This window comes from Pempheris klunzingeri, chromosome 18, assembly GCF_042242105.1.
Source record: "Pempheris klunzingeri isolate RE-2024b chromosome 18, fPemKlu1.hap1, whole genome shotgun sequence".
NCBI lineage: Eukaryota > Metazoa > Chordata > Actinopteri > Acropomatiformes > Pempheridae > Pempheris > Pempheris klunzingeri.
The window spans coordinates 16,510,100-16,537,911 of record NC_092029.1 but is presented as its reverse complement, the minus strand read 5'-3'; the positions used below and the strand labels follow the sequence as shown (position 1 = coordinate 16,537,911).

The 27,812-nt window shown below is 41.0% G+C and overlaps 1 protein-coding gene across 2 annotated transcripts in view; it reads left to right on the top strand.

Annotated features, from left to right (window-relative positions):
- Nucleotides 1-27,812, top strand: part of ryr3 (ryanodine receptor 3) — a 106,206-nt gene that overhangs the window by 56,089 nt on the left and 22,305 nt on the right. For both annotated transcript variants that reach the window (XM_070848800.1, XM_070848799.1), the window contains exons 36-69: nt 143-752; nt 1,131-1,331; nt 3,094-3,196; nt 3,537-3,671; nt 7,515-7,788; nt 7,915-8,029; nt 10,459-10,591; nt 11,814-11,917; nt 12,769-12,904; nt 14,039-14,222; nt 15,030-15,132; nt 15,422-15,542; nt 16,464-16,633; nt 18,311-18,531; nt 18,856-18,946; nt 19,250-19,390; nt 20,100-20,263; nt 20,468-20,546; nt 20,683-20,772; nt 21,110-21,253; nt 22,417-22,479; nt 22,608-22,683; nt 22,801-22,924; nt 23,221-23,333; nt 23,447-23,514; nt 23,612-23,733; nt 23,946-23,995; nt 24,084-24,144; nt 24,245-24,477; nt 24,742-24,823; nt 25,641-25,771; nt 25,928-26,046; nt 26,627-26,825; nt 27,601-27,695. In XM_070848800.1, coding sequence (XP_070704901.1) covers nt 143-752; nt 1,131-1,331; nt 3,094-3,196; nt 3,537-3,671; nt 7,515-7,788; nt 7,915-8,029; nt 10,459-10,591; nt 11,814-11,917; nt 12,769-12,904; nt 14,039-14,222; nt 15,030-15,132; nt 15,422-15,542; nt 16,464-16,633; nt 18,311-18,531; nt 18,856-18,946; nt 19,250-19,390; nt 20,100-20,263; nt 20,468-20,546; nt 20,683-20,772; nt 21,110-21,253; nt 22,417-22,479; nt 22,608-22,683; nt 22,801-22,924; nt 23,221-23,333; nt 23,447-23,514; nt 23,612-23,733; nt 23,946-23,995; nt 24,084-24,144; nt 24,245-24,477; nt 24,742-24,823; nt 25,641-25,771; nt 25,928-26,046; nt 26,627-26,825; nt 27,601-27,695 — 4,855 coding nt within the window. The remainder of the gene's footprint in view (nt 1-142; nt 753-1,130; nt 1,332-3,093; nt 3,197-3,536; nt 3,672-7,514; nt 7,789-7,914; nt 8,030-10,458; nt 10,592-11,813; nt 11,918-12,768; nt 12,905-14,038; nt 14,223-15,029; nt 15,133-15,421; nt 15,543-16,463; nt 16,634-18,310; nt 18,532-18,855; nt 18,947-19,249; nt 19,391-20,099; nt 20,264-20,467; nt 20,547-20,682; nt 20,773-21,109; nt 21,254-22,416; nt 22,480-22,607; nt 22,684-22,800; nt 22,925-23,220; nt 23,334-23,446; nt 23,515-23,611; nt 23,734-23,945; nt 23,996-24,083; nt 24,145-24,244; nt 24,478-24,741; nt 24,824-25,640; nt 25,772-25,927; nt 26,047-26,626; nt 26,826-27,600; nt 27,696-27,812) is intronic.

Genomic DNA, 27,812 nt, shown 5'->3' with positions numbered 1-27,812 from the left:
GGAGCAGTAAAGCTTTTGCTACATGCACATTTCTACCACTTAGGGAAAGATATTTTTAACCCAAGGCCTAGAATACTGAATGGTTAGTTTAATGCCTCCAGATGTGTATGATAATGGAATTGATTCTTCTTCTCATTCCCAGCGTCCATCTTGAGACAGCAAAAGAGGCTCGCCTAATGATGAACAACGAGTTCATCATCCCTGTGACAGATGAGACTCGCTCCATCAAGTTGTTCCCCGACGAGTCCAAGCAGCACTCGCTGCCCGGCGTGGGCCTGAGCACCTCCCTCAAACCTCGCGTCAACTTCTCCCCCGTCGGTATCATCAACACAAAGCGCCACCAGTACCTCCTCAGCCCCCAGATACCGCTGGGGGTCCTGAAGGAGAAGGCCATCAGCATGCTCACTGAGGCCGTGCAGGGCGGAGGCACACACATCCGAGACCCGGTAGGCGGCAGTGTAGAGTACCAGTTCGTCCCCATCCTGAAGCTGATTGGAACGCTGTTAATCATGGGAGTCTTAACTAGCGAGGAGGTGAGACTGATTCTCCTCCTGATTGACCCCAACGTGTTTGGAGAGGCCAAGGAGGGCGAGGAAGTCAAGGGGGATGAGGTGGCTGTGGCTGGGGAGAAGGAGGAGGTGAGCAAGAATGAGGAGAAGGCTGTGGAGGCTGGAGAGGAGGAGACAAAGGAGGGTAAACCGCTGGTTAAAGGCCTGCTGGAGAAGTCACTGCCCGAGCCGGTCAAACAGCAGGTGATGAAAATGATCACAAACACAGGCACACACAAATCAGCGATTAAACGTGAGATTTATATGCCAAAGTTTTAATTCAATTTTAATTTTACTAATCTTTTTTGCCTTTATCTGATTTGGTACTCTAATCCCTCATTTTTCAGTAGTTCAGAGCTTTTATGGTTTATCTCTTACTGAGAAGCGACTGCATGACTGCAAAGGAAGGCAGTGGCCGAATAAGAGTTAATAAATACAGCATGGAAATAGCAAAACTATGTGAGGTTGCTCTCTGTTTAACGCACAAAAAATGATCAGCCTGTCGAACTCTCTGACACAGCAAATAAGAGAATCTTATGTACCCTAGGATTAATGTCTGTGCTGTTTTGCTGTTCTTGTCAGATGTGTGAGTTGCTGCACTACTTCTGTGACTGCGAGCTGAGGCACCGCATCGAGGCCATCGTGTCCTTCTCCGACAGCTTCGTGTCCAAGCTGCAGTACAACCAGAAGTTCCGCTACAACGAGCTGATGTTGGCGCTCAACATGTCCGCCGCCGTCACTGCCAAGAAGACTAAAGAGTTTCGTTCCCCCCCGCAGGAGCAGGTACTGCAGCGGGCCGAACAGCGTATGAGAAATTGTTAACATCCTGTTTGAGATGTAGTTTATGTTCAAGGTTGTTTGCAGCATTATAATGGAACAGAACTCCAAAATGATCGCTTGAGCCTTGGGGTGAAAAATAGGACCTTGACTGGGAGAGCGTCAGAAGCAGAGACTGGAGCACAGGCCTTTTAGTTTCCAGTTGTTTCATAACTTTATTTTCAGCCATAGTCCCAAGGACTAAATTGGCCATATGTGAGGCTAAATTGAACTTGGAGTGGGTTGACTGTGCATTTAGAGTTAAACGGCGAGCGTGTAGAGTAGAAAATTATTATTACTCCCAAAAGGGGAGTTTAACTTTTCTGTTTTTCAAGTAAGTATACAGGTCAGGATGCGTTGAGAAAAACTGTGCAAACAGCATCAGTCCACATTAGCCTTGAAATTGCATGCGAGGCTCAGCGCAGAAGGGCAAACCAGAATATTTGAGCACAAACAAGTATAAAGAGGCAAAGTCAGTCCTGCTAGATATTACGAAAATACCTGTGTGACCAGGGCATATACGCTGCTAGGAAAGCCACATCAAACCAGCAGACACGGCAGACTGTGCCATCCGAACCTTTCAGACCAAAATATCGCCCCGAGGGTTTATTCGCTCTCACAACAGATGTTGAAGCAATCAGCTTTTTTAAAATTTGAGAGGTCACACTCGGGTTTCATTGTGCCATGCCATTAGTTGTTTCTCTTTAAGATCCATAATTGGGATTGAATCATAATAAATGAGCTAAAATCGGCTTGATCGTTATAGATAGAAGCACTTGAAATATTTGTTGAGACTGTGATTAAGAGCTGGATCTAGTTGCCGAGTGGCGCGTTCATGGTTCTCAGTTGTGCTGCTCCTTCCACCATATGCTTTCAGTGTTTTTCAGCTCACTGCGTAATAACTGCGGCAGTGCCAGGGGCTCAGATCCTTGTACTTAACAAGAAGGCAGCATTTAATCTCAGTTGCTCTCTCAGAGCCAGAGTAGAGAGGAAAAGAAAGGTACAGCATCATTATTCCTGCCCAGTAGCCAGAGAGTCCCAGTTGTTTGTGTTTGTGTTCACATCACTTGATTTTATGCCCTTCAGAGTTGTTCCAAACAACATGGCAGCGTCTCAAAGAGTGATTCAGAAGTTTAGATCTGCACGACTGCAAAGCTTTCTCTTGTCAGAATGTTTAATTCCACTTCCTCTGAGCTACAGAACGTCACAGATAAGCACAAGCTCACAGCTCCGCCCTGATCCCTGAAAAATAGCTACTGTAGTGGTCAGCAGCAGGTGGAAAGTGTAGGCAGCATTCTCCTAGATTGCTGTATGTTCCTCCCATGGTTTATTAAAAAGCTCTGCCAGAAATAGACATCAGAATCGCCTAAGCTGGACTCTGCATTTGCTCAGCCAGAGGAAGCATCTCATGTATATTTAGTATGTTTCATAGTTAGCTTACATGCAGCAAACACAGCAGATTTGTGGCTATTTGGAATAACTTATCATCTTTGCTTGTCACTAGACTTGATGTACATTTATGTTTGTAAAGATTTTCTTGCACCAAAGTGGAGCAGAGCCCCTAATTTGTACCACAATGACAGTAACAGGCTATTCTAAAAGGCTTCAGACTATTTCACTCTGCATTGGTCAGACCGATACCATAAGAAAAGCCTGTGTGAGCGCTCACTGCAGCAGACTCCAATTTCTCATATTCTCTTCCTGACTCTCTGCTTTTGTTCTGTGACAGATCAACATCCTGTTGAATTTCAGCGCGGGGGAGGACTGCCCCTGTCCCGAGACGATCCAGGATGAGCTCAACTCCTTCCACGAAGAACTGCGACTGCACTGTGGTAGAGTCCAACTGCTCCCTCAGTTCTCTTACCAATATTTTGGTTCATAAATGTTCATTCATTGCTCAGTGAAGGTATTTTTCCACACAGACTGATTCGTTCCTCTTGACTTTTGACCAAAAAAGTTAAAGATTGTAATATCATAAGCAATCCTCATATGCTTCTCGTGAAATGGAGGCTGCCAGTCATGACCTGATCTGCTTTCAAAAATACTAAAGCAGAACATACTGGTGTCGTACTTCACTTAGGTCCTCTTAACGTAGTTGCCAGTACCACTAACTTTGTCCACATTTAAGCAAGTTACTCAAAATGTCTGACAGAAGCATGTTTCCCTTTGCAGGAATTCCTGTGGAGGAGGAAGAGGAAGAGCAGGACACTTCGATAAAGGGCCGCCTCCTCGCTTTACTCTACAAAATCAAAGGTCCACCTCAGAAGACAGAGGAGGAACCCACGGAGAAGGAACAGGCTGCCCCCAGTAAGTAACTTTAGATACTAAGGTGGGAAATGGCCTTTTAATCTCAAAGTGTGCTTATTGGCTTGCTGAACTTTCTGAACATCTACACAGTTGTTACTTATCCTAAAAAACGTATTTAACTTCTCCAGATGCACTGATGATGCAGAGACAAATTAACCTCTGAAATATTATGATTCTAAAAAGTCAAGAGTTTTCCATACGATAATTGAGATAGCAGTTAAAGACTAGCTTTCATCTCGGTGCTACACTATTTACACAGGATTTCAGTGTTGTTGCACGGAATCTATTCAAAATCTAAAAGTTCTCTCGAAAAGGCAATAAGCCAAAACACGATCTAAACTCTTTTATCTGTCTTTGATGTACCACAGTATTCATTAAATATCACATTGATATAGAAAAACCTTTGAAGTAGGCACAGATTTATCCATCATAAATGAAAGACAACGTAGGACACTGTCTGGCTAGTTAGTTTAACAAGTTCTTTGCTTCAAACTGGAGACAGTGGTTTCAGCATTCTGCTGATAGTTTCTGGGGCCCTTTGCTGAAAGCCTGGTTATGTTCTGTTTCCAATAATAGAGGACTGATGGACAGTCATCCCAAGGCTTATTGCTCTAAATTCTACCGACTTACATCAGCCTCCCAACCTAGCCTGCATTATGGAAAAGTTTCAATAAAGTTTCTTTGGCCCATAGTTCCCGGTAAATTACTGTGTAAACTTTCAGGCACTTAATGATTTTCACTATTCACACATGCACCGATGTTCAGGAACTTATGCATTTTGAAGTGTGCCATGGTAACTCCAGGAACATGCAATACATCAGTGGAGTCCTGTGATTGGTTTGCTGTCTCCATGTAAAAGCATAATTTGCTTGCTCCCACAGTGTTACTGCCTTTCATTTACAGCACAGCTCTACTGGCATTTTCCGATCCTCGCTCCCATTCACACATGACCCCTTGCAGGGATAGACTGCATGTGTAAAAGGGGGTTTAAGTGGACATATGAAGGCATTCAAGATGATTCTGATAGACCTGCATTACCTATTCTGCATCATATTAAGAGCTGCTCCTCTTCCAGCATTATGCCGTCATTTCTTAAACATATGTCACTTGTCAACCTCATGTCTAATCTGTAAATATATCTTAGTGTATAATCTGAATCACACCAAACTACTTCATGAAGGCTTTGTAATTAGTAATTTAGATCACGGTGCACACCATTTTGTGTTCGAGAATAATCCTTCCTCTATTCACTCTAACATTACTCTGCATCTCCCTCAAATACATTGTGGCTACATCTTGATAGAATTTAGAAGGACAGGATGATCATGCCAGTGATGAACTGACACTGAAACTATATTGTGGTGCTACATTAAATGTACTTTGTAGAACCAACATAAGTAAATGAAATGATAAAAGTTACACTTTTAAGTACGTCAGTGTTTGGTCTGTGCTGAAAATATATTTTGAAACAGAAATGAAGGTGAACTGTTTTTATAAATGACACCATACTGACTGTGTATGGTAATTTGTTTTTGTTTTTTTGCATTTGTGATGACTCCCATGTGAGCCACTGTTTGAGATGATGCGGAGCAGATGTGAATCTGTGAGACATTCACCTTGAGGGCAGCTCTCTTTGCGTCTGTCTCGACTCACATTAGGATTCCGGTACAACCCGACCCTTTGTTTGCTACAGATGTTGCACTGTTTGACTTAAACACTCAAAGTTCAGCGATAGCCTTGGAATAATAATGTTATCATTTGGAGAGGTGCAGCATCTAGCTACAGCCTCTGCATTTATCACCACAGGTCACTGAGTTCCTCTGTAGTTTAGCCCCGTTTCAATGTTGCTTGTCTGTAGGATTAAAGTTTTATGAGACCCTAAAATTAGGTTTCAAAGAATCGCCCCTTCTGTTAAAAAGAGTCTTCCCTCCTTGACACAGTTTGATACAGTTTAACTGTCAAGTATCTCTATGTATCTATAGTGTCTTTAGTGCTCTACTATAAATGTGGATGAAATGAATGGGAGCAGAACAGTGCTTGGAAACAGTTTCAGAAATGTTCTTCCAAGGTAGTCGGAAGAACAAGTAAAAGTCAATTATACCTCAAACTCCTCTAAATAAAATTACAGCAGGGAGAAAAAGGTTGAGAGTAGTAGTAGTTATTATTTTAGTACTTTGCATTTTGCTCATAAAAATCAATCATTATCTCATTGCAACATTTTAGAGTCAATGTTTGCTGAATGATGAGTGAATGTTGTTACTGTTAAGTCTTTGACGCAGTGTTTTGCATTGATGGGAAGAGGGGGGAACACGGGGCTGAGACAAATATTTAGCTTGTTAACATATTTTGAGTGAATGTGGGTTAGAGCGCTCAAGATATTGTTCACGCAACATCCAAAAATCCCAGTTGGATATGTGGACACCTCAGTTGTGATGCTTTAATTATCTTTCTCCTAGTGCTCGTCTGAGACATCCTGTGATTTTTTTCTGTAAATTAATTAACTGTAGTCAGTCTTCTTTATAGTGGTAAATGTGCTTTACCCAGTGACCAACAGCATTCCCAGACTTAAGACTCAATTGAGTCCCAGATGCAGTGTGACTTATAATCAACTGTTTATTGCTAATGAAGTATCTGTGTTGCTTTTGGCTTTTTCGGGAACTTCCACTGAAATAGTTAAAAAGGAAACACAGCAGTTGTGCCACAAAACTGTGGGAGGAAATAACATTTTTATCTATTACTAATGAAGTAAAATACTGTGAACCATTGTTAAAAGGTGTAAAATGGCTTTCCTGAGGTAGCACATGGAGGGAGAGCTAGCCTCAGCATTCTGTTTTCATACACAAAAATAATGCATTTTCTTGTTGTTAGAAAGGTATAAACTAGCAAGTGAGGTGTTGAAGAGAAATACTGTTGCGCCACACAGTAATTCCATATTCCATATCCTCTGTTTTTACCCTTTTATAGTGCTGTAAAATAGTGTTTTTCCTCATATACTGTAAGTGTATGTGTGTTTGTGTCTGTGCGTTCCTGTGCTTCATACATAGAATAACATAAAATAACAGCCCAGCTGCAGAACCTTGGCTTATCTACAGTAATCATAAACACAATAGGACTGCAAGCCCAAAAGCATTTCTTTATTGAGCTTGTACCACCGAACACCTGTCGTAAATCTGGCACATTTTCGCACTGTGTGTTATTATAAGGCATTGTAAATCTGGTGGCATAGAGAACAGTTGACTAAGGTTGCAGTCTGCTGTCCATTTCTTTTTTACCCCATACACAGCTCCAATAAGGTCTGGTTAGTTAGAAATGGCAGGATGGCACAGTTTTATCTTCATGCACTGGCTTTTAAAGCTACATTAATTAACTTTCAACAGATATGAAAAGGATGAGAAAAGCAGAAAATGTAATAAAATTATGATTGACGGTCTATTGATATGTAGATTTGGAGACAGTTTGTGTTTCAATCTTAAGTTTTGCTTTTGCCTTTGTATGGAAGAAGATTTCCCTTTAAGTTGTTATCAGATAGAGAGATTATCTTTCCAGTGTGTCACTAATGATTTATTAATCTCTGTCAAATGTGTCTGGTTTGAAGGAGATGTTTTCAGAGCTACACTCTAACATTGAATCCAGTGACAGCGCAACAGTACGTTCTTTGCATCCTATGCTGCTACTTTCTATAGGAGCAGTCAAATACAAGCTGTGACACACAGAAGAACACACTCCTTGTTAAGTGCTGGTCAGGTGTGGTGGCACCACTAGCCTTTGATGGAAAAGCTGTACTACTTTTACTACCATTATACCGTTATTCACATTATCGATGTTGAACTCTCACTTCTCCAGCCAACCTGAAGGAGTTGATCTCTCAGACCATAACCAGCTGGGCTCAGGAGTATCACATCCAGGACCCAGAACTGGTCAGAGTGATGTTCAGCCTGCTGAGGAGGCAGTATGATGGCATTGGGGAGCTGCTCCGGGCTATGAAGAAATCCTATACCATCAGTGCCGCGTCTGTGCAGGATGCTATTAACCTGCTGGCATCTCTGGGTCAAATCAGGTCTCTGCTGTCCGTACGCATGGGCAATGAGGAGGAAAAACTCATGATTGACGGACTCAGGTAATAAAAAAGTCTTGCAACAATGATGTCTATCTCTCAGGTTTTCTAATCTCCCGTGTACTGCCTCAAAACGTTGGCATGTACAAGAAATCGTGACCCTCACAAACCACTTTCTTTTGTTCCCAGCGACATCATGAACAACAAGGTTTTCTACCAGCATCCCAACCTGATGAGAGTGCTTGGCATGCACGAGACTGTCATGGAGGTCATGGTCAACGTGCTGGGAGGAGACAAGTCACAGGTACAAAGGCGTGACATATTTTTTTATATATTTGTGTTAGCTGTGGTCATTACAACCCAGTGCTGTCAACTCAAGGTCCACTTAGAGGCTTGTTCCGGAGCTTTTGACCGTCATCATCAGCAGATTGAGTTTAGTCAGTTGAAACTGTTTATGGTTCTGAGCACCTTTAAGACTTCCCATCCACGCTTAAGCTTAATTAAAAAGAAATTTTAACAGATTTGAACCTTTGTATGTAATAAGTGTCAGCTTATTGGTTTTTCTATTTCACCCTCCCAAAAGTCACTTCTTTTTGGAACTTATTATGGAACCCTGGAACCTTTCGTAAGATCTTGAAACATGGATGAAAACAATACAGGATGTAAAATGTTCCAAAAATTGGCTCTGGAAATGTTCATTCAGCACGTTTGTTAGACTTCAAGGATGAGCACAAGTGTTCTGGTGAACAATACTGAAAGTCAACATAACTCCACAGGGCACCTTGAACTTGCATTTTGAATGTGGAACCTCCCCCCAGTTCATGTTCCTGAACCATGATTTCTACCACCTCAAAAAGTTCTTTCTCCAAGTTAGTAAAATCTGATGGCCCCAACACCATATTACATTTAATAAGTTGTATACTGATCTCAGGAAAACAAATTGTATCCTAAGAAGGTGAACCAGGCCAAGATCAACAACCTTATACCCAGAAAACCCACAAGGGTAATGGAGAGGGCAGAGGAGTAAACTAGGCCTAGGAGGGCATGAGAGGGGTGAGAATGAGGACTCTCAGCCGGTCCTTTTTGGGCAGTGCTGACAGAAGCTGGAAGAGACGGTTGTGATTTAATGCTATGGTCAGTGCCAAGCATGAATTGAACCTCAGACAGAAAGACCTCAGGGAGACATTCAGGCCTTCACATCTCAGTCTGGCAGTCTGATCACGCAGTCTCAGACATAAATTCCAGACTAGTTTACTGCCACTTGATATGTGCACCTCACTTACTGTGTCCATATAAAGTGGCAGCACCATAGCCTCTAAGTATTTATCAGGTTTGCAATATTTACTCTTTAATCATCTCAAATGTCATCTTAGTCATGGCATAGACACAATATCAAACCATGATGAGTTGGGTCGTGGCTTTTCTGGTCACTATTTACAAAATTTAGGATAATGATTTTATCACATAATCAAGGCAAAATGCACTATGATACGAACTCAGACTTTAATAAAATGTTGTTTCCCAAATGTACACAGCATCACCACACAGGGTCCATTAGTACTGAGAAACTTTCCTCAAGCCTTAAACACATTAAAAAGATTAAATTGCTCGACAAAAACCAGGACAAATCTGAAGTGAAAACTTTTGGCATCTTTTAAAGTTTAACGGTAAGGACAACTTGTCTGATGATTTTCTGTGCTGTGCATATTTGTAGAGTGTAATTTGCCAGCGGTAAGGTGAGGATTTCCCTCCCCCTGATGTCTATCCATTCCTCTGGCAATATACTTTCTGCTCCGGAGTGAACAATAATGACTTCACTCTTAGATTTACGCTCAGACTGAACCTTGAACTGAACCCATACTAGAACTTGACACAGGTAGCTGTATTATATGCAAAAGGACCTGAAAGTGAAATCATTTTCCTGTTGTTGTGTTCTGAGCAGAAAATAAATCTGATGTATTGAATACACTTTAAACTTTTATCAGAGCCAAATGTATCAGACTCGTCCTCTAGATATATCAGAATTGATTAAAAGTCACCTTAGCTGCAGCAACAGCTTCTGGGGAAAAATCATCTCCAAAAATGTTTTCATGTCTCTCCAAACAAAATTTAGCTCGCAGAATATTTACAGTTTCAGATTCATATTAAAACCTGAAGTTCCAAAAGATATGCTACTGTTTATGCCACACAGAAAGGGGAGAAAGAATCAGGCCTGCAGGTATCTGAAGATGATTGGAATCATGTATGGTTTAGGCTAAGGCTACTAACTCAAGGTCCTGGAAAGAGTTATTTTGGAGAAACATAATACGATATGTTGCAAATCTTAAGAGCCACACCACACATATAACGATGAATATAATGACCTATAGTGGCGAAAGATATCGTTGGGATCACTTTCAGATCAATTTGATGAAGAGTTTGAAGGATAGAAGCACTGACAGCCAATCAAAATCCATTTGAATTTTCAGTCTCATTCAGCATGGTATTGCAGAGAGGCTAATCAGTGAGATTAAAACAAAACTCACCCATGTTTGTTAAAACAAACCTGCATACATGCACACAAATGGGCCACTGTCCAGGTTGTCAAGGCAACGGACGCCATAGCCGCGGTCCTCAATCTGGAGGACCTGTAAGCCGGTCTGTGATCCCTCTCTGGACCAGCCGGTTCTGACTGCAAGTGGGGGAAAAAGGGATCTGCTTTGACTTCATCTGTCTTTTCATTCTTGTCAACAGGAGATTGCCTTCCCCAAGATGGTGGCCAGCTGTTGTCGCTTCTTATGCTACTTCTGTCGTATTAGCCGCCAGAACCAGAAAGCCATGTTTGACCACCTGAGCTACCTGCTGGAGAACAGCAGCGTCGGGCTGGGTTAGTACTCACAGAGTCACAAAATCAGACGTCTGCTCTCCTATTATCTACTGCCAGTCGCCTTACAGCATCTCTTTCGATTACAGTCGGTTTATATCATTCTGAGAGAGGAAGACAGAGGTTTAAATATGTATGGAAAATGTAAATGATGAAGGATGAGCAGAAGATACTGAAGAAAAAGATGCAAGATTTTCAGAGGGAGAAGTTGAAATGGTGAGAGAGTTAGAGGGTAGAACAGAACCGAGAAAATTGAGAGATGAAGGAAAATCTTGACTCTTTGAATTTCTTTGAGTATTTACCACACTGTAGGAACTGAGAATGGCCTTTAACTGCTCCGAAAATGATGCAAAATACTCACTGAAACTAATACGGGCCACTTGCTGGAAGAGTTTGTCGCTAATTGAAGTGTCAATGACACAAACATATTACCCACATTATGCGAGGATATCAGGTTGGGAGTGAAGGAAGCAGCTGATAGAAAGAGAAGAGAGAGGGAGGCAGGAAAATGAAGGATGAGGGTTATTTAGGCATGCAGGACAGGACTGATGAGTCACTGGGAACTGCTGCTGCTGCTGCTGTAAACTAGAGCCCACTGTCTGTGAACGGAGAAGGTTCACATAGTGTGGAGTGGACAGTTGAATGCAAACACACCGGTTTGTCATGCCTGGCGTGAAACATTGATCTTATCTTGCTTTAAAATCACGTGCTTCATTGTGAAGTGCTGGTAGATCTGCCACGTGTTTTCTGTGGGTTAACGTTTTTTTTTATCTAAATTGCTCTGCAACAGTTATTAACTTAAAATGACTTTATGGCTCCCGCTATCAGAAAAGTGTCTGTTATACAAAAATAACAGACCGTAGAAGAGTTGGAAGCAGAAATATGTCAACTGGAATCGATATGTTTGTTAAATATCATAACAGTGCTAAAAATCATTATGTCAACTAGAATGAAGTTCTTTGTTTTTGGTCAGATGTTGATTTGAACTGATCTGATTAACACTTGAGCACCGCATGGCTACTCTGAGCTGGAAGAAAGAGATAGAGAACATCACAATAGCATATGTCGATAGACTGCCCCCTGTTGTTTAGTACAGGATAAATGTAAAACTCTGTGTGTGTGTGTGTGTGTGTGTGTGTGTGTGTGTGTGTGTGTGTGTGTGTGTGTGTGTGTGTGTGTGTGTGTGTGTGTGTGTGTGTGTGTGTGTGTGTGTGTGTGTGTGTAGCCTCTGAAGCTATGCGGGGCTCCACGCCACTAGATGTTGCAGCATCTTCAGTGATGGACAACAACGGCCTGGCTCTGGCCCTGGAGGAGCCCGATCTGGAGAAGGTTTGTTACCTCAGCACAACAGTAAAAAAATGTTTGATGGCAAGTAAATGCTGTAATTACTGCATTATTGATCCTCAAACCATTATTGTAATTGGTACTGAAAGCTTATTTAGAGAGACCCATCATGGCTATTCCACAACTCAGCCGCAAAGCAGTGCGCCCAGGGGTTTCAGGCCAATTAGATTACCAGCCAGTGTTTATAGTCTTCAGTGGTGTTATAACCTCAAGCTATTTGTTGCTGTCATAGATGAATCTGTCATATAATTGACTCACTGTTGTGTGAAATATTATTTCAGGAAATGCAAGTGTGAATTTGTATCAAATTAAATGTAACATGCTGAGATGAGAGAGCCAGATATTCTTGTAGTAAGAGTAAGGTTTAGTTTTATATAGGTTAATTGAACCGACTAATTTACATATGGACTGTGACAGTAACATGAAATTGGTCTTGATGGTATAATATCCTTTAGATGTAAAAGATTGTAAATGATGATCAGTATTTTCTGTGATTTTAGAAGGAAGCACTGAAAAATTCTGAGGTGCAAAACAATCAGCAGACACTCCTGCATTATTAACAGCTGAGATGATTTCTTATTAAAACTCCTCACTGCTGACTTATGGTGAAAGTAAGTCAGACAGAAATAGAAACCTCATGCTACCCAGGTTTTCTCAGAGAAAAATGAATTGCGATTTTGTGCCTTTTGAATGTGCTAGCTCAGCAGATGCTGTTAGTGACACTGACAGTCAAAAAGACATAGTGTGCCATTATAACTCCCTGGCATGAAACTGTGTTGTGTGTGTGTGTGTGTGTGTGTGTGTGTGTGTGTGTGTGTGTGTGTGTGTGTGTGTAGGTGGTGACATACCTGGCAGGCTGTGGTCTTCAGAGTTGTGCCATGCTGGTTGCTAAGGGTTACCCAGACCTCGGCTGGAACCCCATAGAGGGAGAGCGTTACCTGTCCTTCCTCAGGTTCGCTGTCTTCTGCAATGGTATGTTGACTTTTATTCCGAGCACATGGAGTAAGAACAGTAAATGTTGCCCTTTGAAGATAGCTTGTGGACCTTTTTGTTCACCTTTGAGCTCTAGAGTAATGTTGCTCTGGAGGTCCATGTCTTTTTGTATCACCTGTTCTTCAGTTGACTTGACAGCAGCAATCAACAGCTGGTGGCAGCAATGTGCGGTGAAAGGTAGCAAATAAAGATGAGACACTGAATGTAAACAAAATGTGTTTGCAGATGAAAAACTGTTTAGATTTTATACCACTGATCAAACTCTAATTGTGAGGACTTGTTATCTGAGTGTGAGTGGTCTGTGTAGACACACTGTGTTTGCATGATATGTTCCATAATATCATTGTGACATCAGAATCAGAATCAGAATTACTTTAATAATCCCCAGGGGGAAATTGCTTTTTGCTACACACAGCTCCAAAAGAATAAGAATAAGAATAAACTTCAAACACAAAGTAAAATATAAATATATAAAAGTATGAATAAAAAAAAGATGTATTCAAAATTATTATTACAAATTATTACACAGAGGTAAATTACTGCACCAGGTGAGTCCAGAGTCTTATAATAATAATAATAATAATAATAATAATAACAATAATACCACTACTAATAAAGATATATAACAACATGCACAATCACAGTAAGGCGCTGTACTATATAATACCAATAATACTACCGCTACCACTACTACTACTACCAACAATAATATATAACAACATGTACACTCAGAGTGAGGAGCTGTACCATATTATAATAATAATAATGATACAAATAATACCACCACTACTAATAATAATATATAACAATATATTACTGAGGTTACAGGTAGACAAATAAAACAAGGTTAACAAAAATCACAGATTCTTTCAGGAGACTGCCATCAGACCTAACCCTCTTTACCCTTAACTACTGTCAAATGCCCAAGAGTAGAGAAGTGCCCAATTGGAAATAATAAGAAATGAAATAGTTCTCTAGAAAGGTAGTAAAAACAATGTCCAGTCCAATGCCAAATGTTTTTTCCCCTCTAACTGGCTTTGACTTGTCTGCATTTGGGATCACTTGAGTCACCTATAAAAGCCTGTGCATTACCCTGCTGTATTTTTATATCAGGTGAGAGTGTGGAGGAAAACGCCAACGTGGTGGTGAAGCTGCTGATTAGACGTCCAGAGTGTTTCGGCCCCGCCCTGAGAGGAGAGGGAGGGCAGGGTCTGCTGGCCGCCATGAAGGAGGCCATCAAGATCTCTGAGGATCCTGCCCTGGACCTGCCCAAGACGGCCAATGGAGTCACCGCTGGGTAGGAATCACAGTTTCTTACATTATTTTCTCCTAGTCAGGGTTGAAAAGCTTCAGTATCAACATTTAGATCAATATGAGACGCTACACCTACTGAGTAGCTTGAAACAGCCACTAGTGATGGAGTTTCCCATTATCTATGTCTTTGTAGTGAATTGATACATTTAATTAGATTTGCCCTTGTGTTTCTGGGCCTTTAGTTAATACACCTCTAAATAGTGACCTGTCAGTATGAATTTAATATGTTGTTCATTCACATCACTGGGAGGAGATCGAAGTTTACCTTTTTGTGGAAGCCTTCACAAAGGAACTGCAAGAAAAGGAGTTTCTTCCTCTCATTTTGAATGTGAAGTTTTACCATCTGCTTGCTTTACTAGTAGATCTACTGCCAAAACTTTCTTTTTTTTAACTACTGTGCAACATTCCATTTATTAAAACACGTTACTTTAGATTACATTGATGACATTGATCGAAGCTGTGGTCTGCTGTAGAAAGTGTTACTGCTTGCAAGCTCACATCAGTATGCAAAGGCTGTAGTACACTGGCTGAATTTTAATGGGGAAGATTATTGCATGAAGTGAGGAGAGGGATGGGAAACGCGTCAAAATCAATATGTATAACACAGTGGCCTTTAAGAAGATCATGTAATGTGCCAAAACATTGTTATAAATGCTCACGAAATTGTCCAACCGTTACTCCACTAACTACCTTTTAGAATTTAGCCTATGGATCCTAATTTTCTTCATACTAGTGAGGTTTAAGTGTCCCAAAATATGATGTCACAGTGAGGGATGTTTTTGTGTTTCAGGCCTGGAGAGGAAGAAGGAGAAGTTATTCACATGGGCAACTCCATCATGTCCTTCTACTCAGCTCTTATTGACCTGCTGGGCCGCTGCGCTCCAGAGATGCATGTGAGGCCCTCCACCACAACCTGGGCTGTAGAATAACACACTGTATACTGAGATTAGACTGTAGGCTGAAAGTAGAGTGACACAATCCTTGTTTTGCTCTGGTGAAGCAGATTTCTTCACCATGACTGGTAATATTTCCTCCTACACATTCATCAAATTTGATGCATAAGTACACTAAATGATTTTGTTCTCGCACAGTTATCAAGATCATCTAGACAATAAGGGATACCACTGCAATGACCTGAATGAAATAATAAGGTGAATGCTTCCTATTTATATGTCTTTATAGCTTATCAATGCGGGTAAAGGTGAAGCGCTGCGTATACGGGCCATCTTGCGCTCTCTGGTTCCCACTACAGACCTGGTGGGCATCATCAGCATCCCCCTCAAAATGCCTGTGGTCAATAAAGGTATGTTGGCTGTTTGTTGGTGGCTGTTTTGTTATCCACATTAAGTCATGCACGCAGATGTTGATGGTTGAAAAGCAACAGATTAACAGATTAGGTGCAGCAACAAAAACGAGCACCGTTATGTTTTAAAATGCAGTAGGCTGAAAAAAACTCTAATAGCAGCCAAAAATAACAAGGACAAGCATCCGACTGAGACGGAAAAATGGTCTTCGGACCAGATTCAAGACTAAAACTGGTCTCAAAATATTTAAATTTAAACCATGTATACAAGCACAAGCTGCAGTATATCAGACATGCCACACATTACCTTACTGCTTAAGAATAGGAAATAAAAGTTGATTTGGCTGAAAAGTCACGCAGCCTGACCAAAGCAACTAAAATGATTTCATCTCATCTCTGCCAGCTGAAGGTATATCATGAAAGTGGCAGTGTTGTACCAGCCAGGCTTCATTCAGGCATGAATGTCTGTTTAAATCTCTCTTGTGTTCCTCCTATGGAGGCAATTTCTATTCGCTTTAAAATACTGTGAATACTTTCTATCATAGCTTAAAAACAAAAAAGAAACCATCCTCTGCTGCAATCACACCACAACGTTTCACACTTTATGTCACTTTTTACAATTCACTTTGTGACATTTTCTAATAAGAAAGCATGCTGTGTCTTAGATGACTGAACTCACAAGGTTTAGCTTTGGTAATAAATTTGCACAGCTTATCTTGCCTGGAATTACTGTTACTTTAAAAAAACACCCGTGACGCTCATTCATTAGTTTCTTTTAAGTCTGTTTTTTCTTCTGCACCTTCCAAACAAAGTCTGTCATGTCTTTCTAAATGTGCTTTAAAAGCACAAAGTGCATATTTTGATGAACAACCATTCATTAACCTGAAACCTTTTTTCCCCTAAAATGTGTTGAACCTTCAGATGGCACAGTGACAGAACCAGACATGTCGGCCTCTTTCTGTCCTGACCACAAGGCCCCCATGGTGCTCTTCTTAGACAGAGTGTACGGCATCGAGGACCAGAGCTTCCTGCTCCAGATGTTGGAGGTCGGCTTCCTTCCTGACCTGCGAGCCTCGGCGTCTCTAGACACGGTGAGTGAGAGAAATCCTAAACGGCTTTCAACGCCTATCTCCAGCAAACCTGCACCTTCATACTCTTATTTTGTTGTCTTTGTTTCCTGAAACATTTTGTTTTTCTAGCTTTTAATTGCACAAAGTAAAAGCACTAGTTTCTGTAATTTAGTAATAATTTCAGTGCACACAGTTATGTTTGGGTTTCCAGTTTGCTCATTAAATGTGTGACAGAAGCAGATAATCTCAGCAAACATGAACACTGATTGCTCAGTACTACAATCAGGACAAAGCCTTGTCGTGACTGCCTCCGAGTTGGCCGAAACATTAGCATAATTATTGGTAAAATCATCAGGTTTGAAACATTAAGACATCTGCACATCTTCATGAGACTGAATAGTGTGATCAGTATTCAGGCCGTCATATTCGTCTTGTGCTTATGATGGTGTCATTCTCTACTGCAGCAACGTATGAATCACCATTTCTCTTCAGTGAACATCGTTCACACAGAATATCCCATCAGATGGACTCGCAGTCTGTCATGGTGACAGATGTGCAGTGAACACATTGGGTTTGGGTTTTTTCAATTGACCTAACTTGTTACAAGTCTTTTGAGCAGACTTGTTTTACTCCAGTATTACTTTATCTGATTTACCAGGTAACTTTCACTTAAAGCTTCCATGGTGAGTTTTTGACCAGTAGTAGCACTATGGAACAAGGTGGGTCACTATTTCCTTTGGACTTGTAATTTGCATTAATCACATAGGCAGCATGTTTCACATCCTGCTCTTTCATAGTATTCCACTGTTTTAACAATTTGCGCTGGAGACACCTAGCAATGCACCAACAAAGGCAGTAAAGAAGAAGGCCACATGCTGGAAAACGTGAATGTAAACTGGATTCGAATTCAGCATTCAGCATATTTGTCTTTTGATGAGAAGCACTGAAGCTAAGCATACATTTTATTTACAAGACAATTTCCCAGGGCTCCACAAGGATCTCCAAGGCTCACGTTAACGCATTCTGTATTCGACAGGTAGACTGTCATTCATAGAAATTGCATTTAAATTGAAAGCTTGCGCTCAAAAATGACATCTGTGATTTGTGTTGCATTGTTAGAGTTTTAGATTGATGAAAAGTTTGAATGTTCCCCTTATGTCCACTTCAGGTCTTTAGTGGGGTCCATTACTCCAGAGCAAACATAGAAATGCAAATACAGAGTTAAACCTACAGTTATAAACCTGAAGTTAACACCTGAATTGATCACCATTTGATTGGCTTTGCTGATTCCAGACGTGCGTTAGTTATGTCTCCATTCTGTTTTGCTCCTCATTGTTTTTGCATTAAGTCATCAGTCATTTCTGTGATAGGAATAGGGTAAACAGCAGCACTGCCACCGCCACCACCTGTCACCCACAAAAGGTCAAATTCATATGTAAGAGCATACAGAAATCTTTTTGAAAGCTATTTATATTCAGTTAATACCCTCTCCAAACTTTGCTGAATGATTAAAACAATGCCCAACTGTGACATCAGGGAAAATTACGCTTTTTTCAACTCTGCATTCCCTTTATTTTTTTTCCCACCCAAAACCAAACAGTATTTCTTTGTGCTGTTGCCAGGAGCCTGTATTCACTGTGGAGACTGTGCTATGCCTCTCTATCCTTCAGCTATGTGTGTTGTTGTCTGGTCCCACAGGAGGTGCTGAGCACCACTGAGACGGCGTTGGCTATGAACAGGTACATTGGCTCGGCCCTGCTGCCTCTGCTGACCCGCTGTGCCGCTCTCTTCGCCGGCACAGAGCACTATGCTCAGCTGATTGACTCCACGCTGCACACTATCTACCGGCTGTCCAAAGGCCGCTCACTCACCAAAGCCCAAAGGGACGCCATCGAGGATTGTCTGCTGGCTATCTGCAAGTAAGACCGAGCTTTGGTCAGACTCAGCAGAGTGAAAATACAAAAGGGGAGCTGAAGATTTCCAGAAACTGCACCTTGTTATTTTTCAAACAATGCTATTATCAAATGGCACACATATCGTTCCACTTTAGCTTGAAAGTTTTGCTGCTCACCTCATCTTACTAACAAGGGCTAACTCTCTTTTCACTTAGATAGGTGCAGCATATATACATCATATTGAATCTGCTGTGATTGCACTGTAGCTACTCTGCAGTAGCCAAAGTTATGATATCTTATGATATCTGTACATATATGTTTAAATAATTAAATTCTTATATTTCACAGGCATCTGCGTCCCTCCATGATGCAGCAGCTGCTCAGACGGCTTGTGTTCGACGTTCCCATGCTCACTGAATACTGCAAAATACCTCTCCGGGTGAGACACTTTTCTTGTCTCTAATTCAAAGAGTGATGGGTTAATTGTATCAAGCAATTAGAGGCATCTTTTACAACCCATTTAACCTCCTCACTTGTTGGGTGTTGAACACCCACACAGACAGGATGATTGTTTCCTCCTTCAAACATTTCTTAAACCTCAGTCAGGTGACATTAGGCATCATGTATTTTAACCTGTATGAATACAGTATAGTGTTGATTTTGTGCTATGAACCTTATGGTCATTGGTAAGAACGTTCAATGAACTCAAATTGCTATGTCTACTCGTATCTCTGATCTCTAGCTTCTGACCAACCACTATGAGCAGAACTGGAAGTACTACTGCCTGCCTTCTGGTATGGGCAGCTTTGGCATAGCCTCCGAAGAGGAGCTCCTCCTAACAAAGAAACTCTTCTGGGGAATCTTTGACTCCCTTTCTCAGAAGGTACAACCAGAAACCATCCATCCGTCCATCCATCCATTATCTATACCGCTTATCCATCAGGGTCGCGGGGGAGCTGGAGCCAATCCCAGCTGACTTTGGGCGAGAGACCAGAAACCATGTTGTGTTAAATATTAATTAAGATAAGCCAACAGTATTTTGCACGGACTGAGACATTATTTATGATTTTGAAAACCTCTCTGTATTTTCTTTAAATATTCTTCTTCTTGCTCGTTTTCTGAGAATAAATCAGAAGTGTCAGGAGACACAGCAATATTTTTCTTAAATTCCTCCCTGTTACATAACAGAATGTTTAGTAGTCTAGTAGTGTTTGCTTTCATAAAGCTTTCCTCTGTTTGCTGCAGTTTTTTTAATATTCTGTTTTCAGAAAATCTTGAGTTTTCAACACTTAAGTGTGGCTCCCTTTAGAGAAAAGTTCTTGGTAGTCAGAGGCAGTGAAGTGAAAGCTCAATGAAGTGCTTGTGAGCAGTGCAGCTGAGGCGAAGCCTAAACAGATGAATCATTTATCAGGCAGTGACAGGCCATCGCTTGGCGCAGACCTTTCCAGCTCTCTGTCTTTCATGTAGACTCCTTCTCTTTTTCTTTCCCTGCCTTCGCTCCACTCAGTCTGTCCATATAATAGCTAAGATGGTGGGTTGGTGAGAAAACCCGTTTGTAACCCTCCCTGCTGTTATATCTGTCACCTCTGTAGAAGTATGATGCTGAACTTTTCAAAATGGCCAACTTGTGCCTGTGTGCCATCGCTGGAGCTCTGCCTCCAGACTTTGTGGATGCCAGTCTTGGAGCAACATTGGAGAAACAGGCGTCAGTGGATGCACAGGGCAACTTCGATCCCAAACCCATCAACACTGCCAAGTGAGTGGTTTGAAGTATGCATTTACTGACTTCTACGTAGGGCCAATGTTGAAATTAAACACCTAACGATAACGATGCTTATTTGTCAATGTGTTTTGTTTGAAAAAGCGATATAATCAAAATCAGTTTGCCCACAAATCAGCACAAAGCTTTTACCTGCTCAATATACAAATGAAATTAACAACAAACTGTTTCACTTTCTAGTATCTCTCTTCCTGAAAAACTTGATTACATTGCCAACAAATATGCAGAGCATTCCCATGACAAGTGGTCCTCAGAGAAGGTTAGGCCCGGTCGTTCCCTGACATTTAATTCATGCCATTTCTCATTTTCAATCATTTGAATCTACATTGTTCTACTGAGTTTATATGCCTGAAATGAAGTATCCCACATGGCCTACAATAAACTCGTCGTTGCAGGTGTCAGCAGGCTGGAAACATGGAGACAGCTTGGATGAACAGGCCAAAACACATCCACTGCTGAAGCCTTATAAAGCGCTGAGTGAGAAGGTAAGCACACACTGGTACACACACACAGCTGCTGCTAGGGGAAGACGTATTGTGTTGGTTGCATTAAGGTGTTAGATTGTTGTAACTGTTTCAGAGAACAAATTAATGTTTGCCAACTTGAAAACTCGACTGTCAAGGAAGGAAACTGGTCAAAATAGGAAAAATGAGCTCAGGACTGAGCGTGCTTCAGAAAACGAATGATCCTTTCCAGATCAGATGCGTTTGTCTGATTTGTACAAACATTTTCACCTGCGTTGAGGTGTCACATCAGCTGGGGACACAGTTCTGTATAAGATGTTAGGCCAAAAAGTGACTTTTGTATGTGTTCAATATGTAGGAGAGAGAAACATACCGCTGGCCCGTAAAGGAGTCATTGAAGAGCATGCTGACTATGGGCTGGAACATTGAGAGGACCAAGGAGGGAGAAGCCATGTTCCAACAACGAGAGAGCGAAAAACAACGAAAGACCTCTGAGTCTCAGGTAACATCCTGGTATATGACCCACTTATTGTGATGGTGCCCTTCATCACGATAAGACAATGTTGTCCCAATGGTTTCCTTTGTCATATTTAATTACCATCTCACATAATTTACAAGATTCTCCTTTTTTTAAGTGGTCGTCGTCCTCTGTGTTAAGTAGCCTTAGCTTTTGCTGTGGTGTTGATGCCTTGTGTTTAGCAGACATAATTTACAGTACAGCCCCATTAAAAGATTAAATGGGCTAATGCACACAAAGCAAAGGCTTGTATCAATAGCTTGTATAAATAGCTTGCATCAACAATGGCTTCATTTGTCGTAGAAAAATTATTGGCCAACATAAATACTGAAAGTCGTCTAAAGTTGTCTGGGACTAAGAAATAGCTGCTGTGGTTTGAAGTAAGCCTGTGGTAAAACTCTATATAGAAAACTTCACATTTTGACTTACTGTAAAAGTAATTGTTTGTTTCTGGAATGAGCACTTATTTTTGAAAGGAAATACATTTACTGATAAATTTACTATATCACATCCTATTGCCTCAGAGCAACTTCCCTTTCAAGTGTGTTTGTTGCAAAAGTTATATTTTGTTCAACAATGTCAGCGCCCATCAGACATTTGAGAAATAAATATATCATGAAGATGGTCCTGCATCAAGATACAGAAATGTTGCATACACACAAAAAATGCATTTGGAACTCTATACAGAGAGTTTATGCTTATTAACTGTAAAGTGAGCTGTGGTAATACATCTGCCCACGTACTTATACTATATATCATGAACATGCAGATGTTTTTGGCTGTGGTTTCTTTCTGTAATGTACAGTAATTAAGAGAAGGAAAACAAGGCAATAATGTAACATGAAGTTTAATTTTCTGCTTGGCCATGTTGGCTGCCGGTACTCATACCATCTGTTTAGTGTAGCCAAACCAGAAACATAAAAGGCATCACTTCCTGCACATTTTTCACGGAAAGAGCTACAAAATTGTTTAGAACTGCAAAAGTAAAGCCTTGAGGTAGATATCAATTGAATTTGAGTACAGCTACATTTTGTTAGCTGGCCAAACGTAGTACATTATACTCTGTTTCAAATGGACATATTACAGAATAAATCTGTAGTAATAACTTTGTATTAATAACGCTATATTGTCTGTTTGTGCCTTTGTAGGTTAATGGATTCAGTCCTGCTCCAATGGACTTGCGCAGTGTCACTTTGTCTAGAGAGATACAGGTTGGTTTTCATTCGACTTTTTGTTGTTATTGTTACAATAATAATGTAAGGATTGTTTTAATGAATTGTAACATATGCTCTAATCTTAAAAGAAAGACGTCATTAAAGCTGCGTTTTTCCCGTTGCAGGGCATGGTGGAGGTGGTAGCAGAAAATTACCACAACATCTGGGCCAAGAAGAAGAAAGCTGAGCTCATTAGCAAAGGCGTGTAAATGTACAATGTGCACTTCACATCTTCGTGTGAGGGTGAATTATCTGAGCTGTGCTAATTCTGACAAGTGATTTGTCTAAAATGCCTTTGAATTCGATTTGACTCACCAGGAGGAGGGACCCACCCACTGCTGGTTCCCTATGACACCCTGACAGCTAAAGAGAAGTACAGAGACCGAGAGAAGGCCCAGGAGCTCTTCAAGTACCTGCAGATCAGTGGCTATGCCATCACAAGGTTAAGCACCTTGGTCTTATAATATCACAGCAGCTCAAAGCTGTTTTAAAAGTTAACTGTATTGTAGACTTAGTCTTAAACTTAACCAATATTTTAATCTTTCCTTGAATTTTTGCAGGGATTTCACCTGATTATTGTGCTGTGCTTAATGAAATCATGCCCTTCACTGAGTTATTCTAGTTTAAATACTAATTAGTGCGACTACTGTATGAATACAAACCATTTTCCTCTATATTCAGAGACTTTGTTTATGCTAATGTGAATTAACGAGTCTTTGTGATCCTTTCATCTGACAGAGGTCTGAAGGACATGGAGCAGGAGTCATCCATGGAGAAGCGTTTTGCCTACAAGTTTGTGAAAAGGCTGCTGAAGTACATCGACTCAGCCCAGGAGTTTATCGCTCATCTTGGTGAGTGTGTGGCATTTTAAATGCAGGTACTCTGAGCACTGAGAGGTGCTTTACATCGACTCAGAACTGTTCCATGACGATGACCTTGCCGCTCAACATTGTTCTTAATCCAGAGGCGACGGCCACCAGTGGGAAGACAGACAAATCCCCTCATGACCAGGAAATCAAGTTTTTTGCCAAGGTCTGGAAGTCCATTAAGACTTGCAAATGAACCACTATATATTAATGAGTTCACTCTGTTGAGGTTGTAGTGTTATAGCTGCATTTCCTCTCTCCAGGTTTTGCTTCCTCTGATGGACCAAACTTTTAAGAACCACTGTCTCTACTTCCTGTCTACGCCCAGCATGAACCTGAGCAGCTGTGGCTGTGCCTCCAACAAAGAGAAGGAGATGGTCACCAGGTACTTTTGTAGAAGCAATCTATGTAATCGGTTTTTCCACTATTAGGTGCTGTTTTCGCTGTTTTATCTCGGTGTAAAGAGTGCAGAATTTGTCTTTGACGTTTTCATCTGAGCTTGTCTTATTTCCTTGCTGTTTGCTTTTTCAGCTCTTCTTTGTTTTCTCGAAAGCTTTTTGTTCTTTCTGTTCTGCTCTTACCGTCTTTCTTTTCCAGCCTGTTCTGTAAGCTGGCAGCTCTTGTCAGACACAGGATTTCTCTCTTTGGTAAGGTTGGCTCTGCCTCTGTTTGATACTTGTGTGCCTTTTTGCTTTGGATCTTTTTCCACATCTACAGTAAATGTTTCTCTCACAGGAAGTGACTCTGCAATGATGGTGAGCTGCCTGCTCATTCTCACTCACTCACTTGACACCAGGTAAGCGCACGTTGTTTTTCTGTATATGCACAGTGTTCTATCAAGTAGGCAATTTAGTCTTGTGGCCGCACACTAACCCTTGTCTTTCCTCCCCTCTCAGAACGGTGATGAAGTCCGGCTCGGAGCTGGTCAAAGCTGGGTTTCGGACTTTCTTTGAGAACGGAGCGGAGGACCTGGAGAAGCTGCTGGAGATGCTAAAACTGGGGAAGTTCATGCAGTCTCGTGCCCAGATGAAGAGCGTCACCCAGAGCATCAACTATGTGACTATAGCACTGCTGCCCATCCTCACCTCCCTGTTTGAGCACATCACAACACATGGAGTGGACCTGCTGTGTGAGTTCTGTTTCCATGCCCACCTTTTTTTTTTACTTTGAAAAAAAACTAATTTATGATCGAAACACTTGGTCATTCATACTGAGGGTGAGTTCACTGTATGTCAAGGCTTATATCACCAACTTTTACAAAATAAATGGACGTGCATATTATTAATAATTTGAGTTCATTTAATTTTACTTTGACTTTTACTCCTGTCATGTCAAGTTTTTACTCAAGTACAAGCTTGCTCAAATAGATTGATGAATGTTTTGCTTGGTCCAGTGGATGATGTGCAGCTGTCCTGCTACCGAATCTTGACCTGCTTCTACTCTCTGGGAACAGGAAAGAATGTTTTTGTGGAGAGGTAAGAGGCCAACCCTTCTTTAACCGCTTTTGATTCAACACATGAGCAGGACTCTGTATTTGATCATTAAGTTTAGGAATCCTTGGTAACGCTGAATGCTTGCTATAATTTCTATGATCTTGAGAATTAGTATTGTGGAACTGTGACATTGCAATTCCTAAACTACATTGTGCTAGTCAGTGTTAATTAGGATATGGCTGCTATGGCATGAGTTTAACTCATATTTGTGAAAAATGCAATTCAGGGCCTGTGGAATGATTTATGATAACTCATTAAAAATCTATTATGAGATGTATCCCGTATTTTTTGTGACACATTATGTGTTACAAACTAGCGACAGAGGTTTAGACTTTGGCCAGCCAAGATAACGATCATAATCAATGAAAATCTATTGCCATAAGAAAGATTTCATGGCCCAGGACACAACAGAAGCACTTTATGCTATGAAATCTCTTTCATTAAAATCACAATTCTGTGATGTTTCTCACTGACTGGCTGTTACAAGGCAATAAAACCTCCTAAAACTGTTTTCCACCTTGAACAGACAAAGCCCTTGGACCTCAACCTTACCTTAGCTGTCTGGTCTAAATTAATCCTGATACCATGTGTTGTTCTGAAAGCTCTGTGCACTCAGAGTCCAATGGCAAAGGAAGATTAATGTGTTGAAGCTCGTCCTATTAAGTGTGTGCCTCGGCTCACAGTGCTCTGTCCAAACAGAAGACGTGACTTGTCAGAAGACTTGTCAGGTTGTGTGGTGCAAAACTTTATTTTTTCTTAATTTATATTCCACTGTATTAATTTACATGTTGATCTTCAGGCATCTTCCAGCGCTGGGGGAGAGCTTGGCGACGTTGGTGGGGGCCATGCCTGTCGCATTCCTGGAGCCCGACCTAAACGCCCACAACCCGCAGTCTGTCTTCAACACTAAGACGCCCCGAGAGAGAGCCAGTGAGCATCCTTCTGATCCTCCTTTTGAATGGATCATTATCACATTCATTCACCATTTACTGGCATTTCCTATTCATGTAATTTAAAGTTTCTTGAAATACATTTAAGAAATTCGGATTTTTCTAAAAATGGTGGTTTTATGTCGTTCTATTCTAGTCCTCAGTATGCCCGACACAGTGGAGGAGATGTGTCCCGAGATGCCTCGTCTGGACAGACTGCTGAAAGATGTCAATGACGTCTCCGAGTCTGGTGCTCGCTACAGTGACATGCCACAGGTCTGACAGGCTGATGGGTTATTTGAATGTCTAAAGACAGCTACATTTTTAAGGCGTTTGGTGTTTATAGGGCCTCGCCCGTATGAAGAACTAAAAGTCAGAATATTTCAGCCTCTGCTTCATCAATTTTGACCATTTGGAAAAAAAAATATCTCTGTCCTTCTAAATGCAGGTGTAACACTAAATTGAAGGAGTACCACTATAAAGAAAGGTTCATTTACTTTATTTATTTCAGATTATTTCAGATGATATCGGTTACATTTTGCACAGTGAGTGCTGAACATTGTTTTACAATCTAATGTAAAGGATGTAGAACGTTTATAAGTTTTAATGTTTATTTAGAAGTTATATTACCAGCTTTAAACAGTTTATTGCACATGAGGTTGGAACATGTCACTATAGGAATACAAAGTGTGAGGCTGTTATTAGACATTATCTGCACAGTTGAGATACGCAACTTTTGGAAGGTATATGACATATATTCTTTCATACAGTCTTTCAGTTTATAATGTCACTTTACTGTGCCAAACACAACATAGTGATTGCCTTTACCGCTTACTGCTTTGACGCTCTCCTGCAGGTCATTGAGGTGATCCTTCCCATGCTGTGTAACTATCTGTCCTACTGGTGGGAGAAAGGCCCAGAGAACTCACCTCCTGAGGCCCAGTGCTGCACTATGGTGACCTCTGAACACCTCAGCATCATCCTGGGAAACATCCTCAAGATCCTCAACAACAACCTGGGCATCGACGACGCCCCCTGGATGAAGAGGATTGCAGGTAAGTGGCAGCCTCAAGTATTGAAAGGGTTTCCCACTGGTCAGGTTGTGTTTTTTTCCAGACCTGCAAAGTCAGAAATTGTAATAAGCTGTCTGGAGATATCAGAGAATATTTCTGTGAATTGCTTCACAGGAAGATATATTATCATGTATTTACATCGCATTAGGTGGTTAGTTTTGTCTGTTTACCCCAACAGAGGTAGAAACAAACATGTTCATCCCTTTTCCGTTTAACTCAGGTCCAACCAATAAAAATACAAATTCAGAAAAACTCCTCTAGATTAGGAAACCAATATGTGAGCCTAATATTAACACAGTAACATTTATCGTTTTGTTGAACATTTGCATTTTCAGTGCATATTCCTCCGTGTGGGAGTTCAGGAAAGGTCAAATAATATAATTGTCTGCTGCGAGGGCAAATACCCTGAAGCTCTCTCTCACTTTTTAAAACCACATCTGAATATTGTACTTCTAACCCATTCACAAACAAGGATATTCAACAAAGGAAATATTCACGCTGTGTCCTTTAGCCAGCTATTCTTTGACTAATATTTCCTGTTTCTAGTGCTCATGTGTTTTCAGAGACAAGGATAAGAAGTAAGTAGCTGATTTGACTTAAAAACTTGTATTTGTTGTAGTTTGACAGTTGACACCAGAGCCAATAACATCCAGGGTCAAGTGGAGGATATTTTTCAAAACTTGTACTTTTCTTGAAAGCATCAGTTTTTCTCAGTTTTCCACATCCAGAATATGTTTTCCACTGTGTCTGTGTCCAGTCTACTCTCAGCCAATCATCTGCAAGGCTGGGGCAGATCTGCTGAGAACCCACTTCCTGCCCACACTGGACAAACTGAGGAAGAAGACTGTGAAGGTGAGAGCTTAAATTATACTCTACGTGGTATTACACCAGCACATCGTATCTCCTGCTCAGTGATACCTGTGATTAAAGAAGACTTTTTGCTGACTCCATTCTAAGCATTATAACCTG